This window comes from Panthera onca, chromosome X (genome assembly GCF_046562875.1).
Source record: "Panthera onca isolate mPanOnc1 chromosome X, mPanOnc1 haplotype 2, whole genome shotgun sequence".
In the NCBI taxonomy this organism is placed as follows: domain Eukaryota; kingdom Metazoa; phylum Chordata; class Mammalia; order Carnivora; family Felidae; genus Panthera; species Panthera onca.
Window position 1 is genome coordinate 17,556,801 of NC_138357.1, and position 7,384 is coordinate 17,564,184.

The 7,384-nt window shown below is 59.5% G+C and overlaps 1 protein-coding gene across 1 annotated transcript; it reads right to left on the minus strand.

Annotated features, from left to right (window-relative positions):
• Window positions 1-2,485: 2,485 nt before the first annotated feature.
• On the minus strand, window positions 2,486-6,119 carry SMIM10L2A (small integral membrane protein 10 like 2A). Its single transcript, XM_081794347.1, has 3 exons — window positions 5,325-6,119; window positions 4,292-4,446; window positions 2,486-3,661 (listed from the first exon to the last, which is right to left on the minus strand). Exon 1 carries the CDS (start codon window positions 5,932-5,934, stop codon window positions 5,698-5,700), a length of 237 nt encoding a protein of 78 aa, XP_081650473.1. The 5' UTR covers window positions 5,935-6,119; the 3' UTR covers window positions 2,486-3,661; window positions 4,292-4,446; window positions 5,325-5,697.
• Window positions 6,120-7,384: the final 1,265 nt, after the last annotated feature.

The window sequence follows — 7,384 nt, forward strand, 5'->3', positions numbered from 1 at the left end:
AATTTTTTACATATTATTTGTATTTTGCCAGAATTAACTAATCAATGGATCATAAATGTAGGGATTTGTTTACAGTCTCTCAATCTGTTCTGCTTATTTATGCACTTACTGTTTCATCAATACCACACTGTCTTTATTACTGTGGTTTAAAATAAGTTTTGAGGGGGGCGCCTGGATGGCTCGGTCAGTTAAGCGTCCGACTTCAGCTCAGGTCATGATCTCACAGTTCCTGGGTTCGAGCCCCATGCTGGGTTCTGTGCTGAATAGTCAGAGCCCGGAGCCTGCTTTGAGTTCTGTGTCTGCCTCGCTCCCTGCCTGCTCACGCTCTGTCGCTCTCTCTCTCCCTCAAAAATGAATTATCATTAAAAAAAAAATAAAATCAGTTCTGAGAAGAGATCATGATCAGAGCCAAAATCAAGAGTTGGCCACTTAACCGACCGAGTCACCCAGGCGCCCCAGGTTATTTTCTCAATTTCATGTTTTGAGTTTTTGTTGCTAGTATATAGAAATACAATTGCTCTCTTAATATTGATCTTGTGTCCTGTGGCCTTGCCAAATGTTTATGGATCTGGTAGCTTTTTTCTCTGCATGCATTTCTTGGGATTTTCTCCATATAGGATCATCTGTGAATAAAGATAGCTTTATTTTGTCCTTTCCAATCAGAATGGTTTTATTCTGGTGGGACGGGGAGATTATTCCACTGGCCAGAACCTCCAGTTTATGTGGAGTTGAGATGGCAAAAGTGGACATCCTGCACTTTCCCATATGAGGGAAAACCTTCATTGTTTTTTATGTTTATTTATTTATTTTGAGAGAGAGAGAGAGAGAGACCAGGGGAAGGGCACAGAGAGAGATTGGGAGAGAGAGAATCCCATGCAGTCTCCATGCTGTCAGCACGGAGCCTGACTTGGGGCTTGATCTCACCGACCTGGAGTGAGACCTGATTCTAAACCAAGAGTTGGATGCTTAACTGACCGAGCCACGCAGGCACCCCAAAACCTTCATTCACAGATACCGTCCAGAGAGGCCCGGCAACACCTCAGTCTCGGAAGGCTGCGAGCCGGGAACAGCTCCCAGGAGGGGACGGTGGGTACAACATGCACTCCAAGGACAGGGAAAGAGGTGAGGAGCTTCTGATTGCCCGGCTCAAGCTCGCGGGTCAACCAGGGACCACATCCTCACCATGACCTCCTCCAAAGACGGCCACGGGGATGATGGGGAGCTTAGAGGGACAAAGCACCCAGCATGGCACCTGTTGCCAGGCAGGCTCTCGCCACCTGTCACCGGCCAGTTGCCTTCACTTGGTTTCCTCTCCTCATAGTGACAAGGCTGCTACAGTTGAGACCTGTGGACAAATGTTGAATAGCCCAAGAACCCGCTGAATGCTCAGAGCCACCTTGAAGGCTCCCTACTGATGACCCATGAGTACATGTGGCCGGACTGGGGCTAGGCAGCGGTCGTCAGAAGAGCTGGACTCAGGGCGCCACCCTTAACCAGAGAGGAAGCTGCCTGCCTTGCTAGGTGGCAGGGAAGGGTGGTCCTCCCTCACCAGTGTGCCTGGGCCCCTGAGCCCCGGTCTGACCCTCCCATCTTGGTTGTGACAGGCTACCTGATCCCTCGTCTGAGTTCAGGACCATCAGGCACTGAACAGGACCATCCGGACAAAGCAGGGGGAAGCTCAGGGTGCTGGCAGGGACTGGGGTCCATCCCTCCTGTGGTGGCAGGTGTTGGAAGGGTCGCTCTTGTCACGGTGCTCCGGCAGGTGGAGCACACCCAGGCTGTGCTCCTCAGCGTGACCGTGACTTTGCATCCTCAGGACACCTCCGCCCTGGGGACGGTGGGCCTCCCTTCTTCACCTCGGCCACTGCGGTCCTCCCCGGGCCCCCTTCACCAGCCCTCTCTCTGCCTGACTGCCCATCCTTAGCCCTGCAGCCTCGGACCCCGTGACAGGCTTCCCTGGGGAAGCACTGAAGGGACAGCTCGGGTCTAAGGTGGGGAGAAGGGGTGCCGGCTTTCAGTCCCCGTGATTCATCGTTTCCAAAGCTGGGAGGCCACCTGGACAGCAGGGAGCCAAGGGGGACTTCGCTGTGCTGTTGCAGAGGGGCCTCCAGGTGACCCAAATTCGGTGCAGAGAACCCATTTCCCCCCACCTCCCCCATCTCCCCATCAAGACTGACTGCAGGAAGTGCTTTCTGACACCAGGCTGTAAAATGAAGAAAAGACTCGGGTACTGGATACTCGGTTATGCAAACAAAGGCTGTGAATGGGACAAACTGCCCCCAGTCAGGCCTGCGCTCCTGCCTTCTCCTCCAGGGGCACTGGCCCAGGCAAGTCGGGCCTCTGAGCATCTTCTGAGCAGGCCTGCATCCCCGCCACGGCCCCACCCCCCTTGCAGCCCTCCCAAGTGGGTCCCCTTCCCCCCGCTCCGGGCCCTCCAAGGGGGGCTTCCGGGCTATTGCCCCACACCACGAGAGGAGGCCTCTGGTCTTATTTTATTTTATTGAACTCAAGGAGTCTTGTTTGGTTTTGTTTTGAACTTAGAGTGACAAGATTTGGCAATACCAGAAGCAAGAACATTTCTCAGCAGACGGTGCTGACCAGTACAGTTAATCACACGCAGGAAAGTGACGCTCATCTTATTCAGCTCGTGTCTCTGATTTTGTAGAAGCTTCGCTGCCTGGAAAACAGACTGCAAATAAATAAAGTGCACTGAGAGCCCATCAGGCAGCCAGGGCCCACGGGGGGACAGGGGAGAGGTGGCGGAGGAAGCACGCTAACTACTCAAGGCCAAAATGGTCAGAAAAGCAGAGGCAGGAACACATGCTGAAGATGTGCGGACCCTCCCCAGTCCCCGGGCCTCGCGCTGAGACTTCCTGCGCCCTCGGGACCGGGGACCCACGGGGGCGGGGCGTCCCTGCAGAGGAGGGGTCTCGGGCCAGGGGCCCTGAGGCTCCCCCCACACTTCTCCCTGTTGGGAAGAGGTGTCATAGGCCCCGGGCAGCTCCAGCTGAGCCACAAGGCTGGAGCCGGGGAGAAGGTCACCCCGAGGGTGAGACCTGGGCTTGAACGGGGCACATCTGTGGATCAGCCCCGAGGAGGCCCCTCGTCCTCTCCTCTCAGGCAGCCCGTGTGGCTCTCGCAGGCTGTCCCCACAGATCTGTGGATGGAGTCAGCAGGCTGGCAGGCTCCCACAAGTGGTTCCGGGTGGAAGGGGATTGGGTGCAGGAGGGGCCACAGGACCGGGGCTCCCAGGACGCTCGGTACAAGGAAGGAAGCCAGTACACCCTGTCTGCGGGGAAACTGCAGGGGATACATGGTGGCCTCGTCTGGCCTCAGTCCCCAGGGCCAGGCAGGCAGAGCCCTTCACCCAGGACCGGGCTTCCAGCTGGACGGCAGAGGAGGGCAGGTGGTGTGACCCTGGGCCACTCTGTCCCTGGGGCTGACCAGACCACTGCGGTTTTCAGTCCCAGGAACTCGGAGCACTGGGGGCCGAGAGCAGCCAGCGGCAGAGCGGCTGTGGGACCGGGGTCTTTCCTGGCTCCCCCGGGGCCGAGCCTGGCCATCCTGGTACAGGGGGAGCAGCACACCCGGGGCCTCCAGGACCATCCAAGCCCATCTAGAGGAGGTTCTCTCGCGTGATCCTGGGCTCGGGGGGCCAAGCCTGGGGACAGAGAGATGGGGTTATGTGTGGGTCCCGGCCCCATCCCCCACACCGGCTTTATCCCTTCACCCTCCTGGTTCCATCACGTTCCCAGGAGCCATGCTACCCCCCACCCCCACTCTGTCACCCAGACTGAGAGGCTTCTGCCGCTCAACTGCTGAGGAGTCCTTGGTCACGCCTGGGGTGGGGCGGCAGGGGAGGCCAGGCTGTGTAGATGAAGGCCTCAGCTCCACAAGGGGTTCTGGGACTGTCTCCCATGTCCATCTCAGCCCCGACTGTCTTCCCTGTGACCTGCCACCCCCCCCCCCCTCCAAGGAAAGCCAGTTCCCCACACTCCCTACCCTGGGCCTCTCTCTCCCCCTAGGTGCCCCGAGGGCCTTGAGGTCCCCTCCCCCACCCCAACATGCCCTGCCAGGTTTTCTGGAAGACAGGGGACAGATTCAGCCCCACCACTTCTTATGTGTGTGACAAGGGCAAATCTCTTCCTGTCTCAGAGCCCACTTTTCCAATCATGGGGTGGGGAGAACAGAACGCCCTCAAAGTGTTGCTAGGAGGTCTAGTGTGGAGGTGACAGGGTCTCGTCCTTCCCCACGCCAGAACTGGACCGCTGGGTACCCCACCCCTCCGTGCCTCTGCCTGGAAGGCCCTTCCTGTCCTCCTGGGCCAGGCCCTTTGCCCAGCAGCTCCCGGGGGCAGCTCTAGGGCCAGGGGCGCCCCTGGGCAGGGATTTGAGTCTCTTGACAAGGCCAGAGAAGGGGCGGGTCACCACCTACAAACACTGGTTCCTGAAAGACAGAAAGAGACGGAGACTTGACAGTGCCTCCTCACCCAGAACACCCCCTCCCCTTTCCCCAAGTGCTGCCTCCTCTACAAGCCCCTCTTCCACCTGCTCTCCCCACCCCAGCCTGAGAGCTGCCCTCTGCTCAAGGAGATCCCCATTGCCCTAGCTCCTCTGGGTGCACAGGGGCTGCTGGAGGCGGCATTCCGTGCCACCTGGCCGGCAGAGGTAGGGGCCGGAGGGAGCGTGGAGCGTGGCTGCGATGGCGGAAGAGCAAGGCTGTGGGGGCAGGGATAGGGCGGAGCAGCCTTCCCACTCGTCCAGGTCTCCAAACGTCCAAACGTCCGGCCCCAGGATGCCCTCAGAGGGGGAGGGGAGCGGGAACAGGCCGAGAGCGGCCCCCCAGCCCCCAACACAGGACAGGAGGCAGTTCTGCCAAGGGCTGGGCGGGAGCTGTGGAGACCCCAGGGGCCTGAGAAGGGGACCGACCAGGGGTTTGGCCAAGAACACAACCACCCTTCCTGTCTGGCCCCACAAGGGGGTGAAAGATGGCAGCATCTTTTCCTTCTAGAGCCTTCCCCGGCGCCTCTCCCAGCTCACTCCCTGGGGTTCCTGTGGCAGCATAGGGGCCTCAGGGGACAGCGGGGCGGGGATGGGCCGACCCTCCGAGATGCCCAGGCCGCCGCCGCCCCTCACCCGTCTGGGAATGAGACCCAGGGAGTCCTGGGCACCTGCGGCCCCCTCTCCCCGCCCCGCCCCGCCCCGCCCCTCCCTGGGCAGCTCAGGGGCTGGCTCCCTCGGGTCCAGGGCACAGTTCCTGCCGGCCACCACGATGTCATGGCAAGCGCTCCCGCCGGCCCGAAGCCCCAGCCTCTGGCCTCCTACCTTGTTGGTCAGGGCCAGTCAAGTCCCTGCTGCAGAATTTGTCCTTTCTGCTTCCCCCACCCCGGCCAACGTGAGGCGACAGGTCGGCCGCAGTCAAATGGTGTTTTCTTTCTCGAGCCCGACGGAAAGGACCCGTCTGGTGAGTTTCTGTGCAATGGGTCACCGGTCGCGACGCGTGTGGGCGGGTCGCGGCCGGGGCCCGGCTGGGTGGCTCGGTGGCCCGCGTCCTCCCGCGGAGGTCTAGGGTTCGGGGGCCCCGGCCGCCCCGCCTCCTGCCCCCGCCGCGTGCCGGCGGCCGTCCTCCATGCCGGCGCCCCTGTCCGTCTGGGCCGCGCGCGCCGGTCCCTCTGGCCGGGGCTGCGGCGGCGTGCGCTCACTCGATCCGCACCTGCAGGCGGACGTTGAGCATCACCGAGGCCACCACGTAGAAGTAGGGGAAGTTCATGCGCAGCCGCCAGGCCAGGTCGAAGAAGGTGATCAGGGTGCGCGTGAGCCCCTTGCAGAAGGCGCCGTACGAGCCGCGGGCCGCTGCCGAGCGCGACAGCCGCAGCGCCAGGCCTGACAGGGCCGCCGCCGCCGCCGCCGCCGACAGAGCCGCGGACGCCGCCATGGGCCTGGGCCCGCGCGGGCCCCGCCGACCGACACGAGTGCGAGCGGCCGGGCAGGTGGACGCGAGGCCTGCAGCGCCCCGCCCCGCGCCGCCCTCTGTCACCTCTTCCCTTGCTGGCCCCGGGATGCCCCACCGCCGCCACCTCCGCCACCGCCCCTTCTGAGCAGCTCGCAGAGAGCTCCGCCCACAGAAAGCTCCGCCCCTCGCCGGCTGCCGCAGAGGCCGCCGCCAGTATAACCCCGCCCCCCTCTTGGCCACACCCCTCCCGGGCGCTACAGAGCTGCCGCCGCTGTCATAGACCCGCCTACGGGACCGCCCCGCCTGCAAGCCCCTCCTCCTCCTGGGCTCCCAAGGGCAGAGCCCGAGGGCGTGAGTGGTTTGGAAGGTGGTGCTGCCCAGGGATTGCTTTTGCCGAGTATCCTTGAGTGGAGGGGAGGGCCGGAAGGTCTGGATCGCTATACCGATTCTGTATTGAAGGCCCACTGGGAAGGCTCCCCCGGTTTACCTTATCCCCTGCCCCGCCATCTCCTCCGAAAACCCCGCAGGGCGACCTGTTGGATCTTTCTTTAATTCACATTTCTCTGCTAACTCAGCAGAGTTTCCCCAAGCCACAGGCGCATTTTTCCTCTCTGGTATGTGTGCTGCTCATGTGTATTTCTTTATTATTTCATTGCCTTGTTACCCCTGTTGTCTTTATCTTTCACATCGTAGTGATTTTTTTTAATTTTTTTATATTTATTTATTTTTTTTTTTTTGAGAGACATAGAGCACAAGTTGGGGAGGGGCAGAGAGAGGAGACACAGAATCCGAAGCAGGGTCCAGGCTCCGAGCTGTCAGCACAGAGCCTGACGCGGCGCTCGAACCCACGAACCTCGAGATCATCACCTGAGCCCACTTAACCGGCTGAGCCACCCAGGCACCCCGACCTTTCACATCATAGTGATTTCTAAGTACTCTTAAGTTTATCTTTGCCCTGGATACTGCACAAGGTCTTCTCAGTTTTTATTTGCCCTTGTTTATGGCTTTCTCCGCCCCCCTTGCCGGTGGGCTTAAAAGTCCTTTCCTGGTTTCATCTCATCTTTGTTCTAAAGCACATCCAACCCAAACTTTACCACGTTTTCAAGACTACTGAAGTGTTCAAGCTTCATTATAGCATGACTTTTGAAAAGCTGTCTGCAAGAAGTAGATTCACCATGACCTCGGCCCAGTTTTCACAAGAAGGGCTGGCCTGGGTATTTAGGCTCTCTCAAAATGCCTATTCATCATCACGTTGAACATGTGTGGCGTCTCTCTAATGAAGGAACTCAGCAGAGTTATATACACTTTTTGAGCAATTGTCATACCTACATGGTCATGGGGGAAAAAAGAGAATTTCAGAAACACTAGGTTATTGTGTGGCATCATGGCTTTATCACAACATAACCATGCACAGGTGTGAATGCATTAAAAA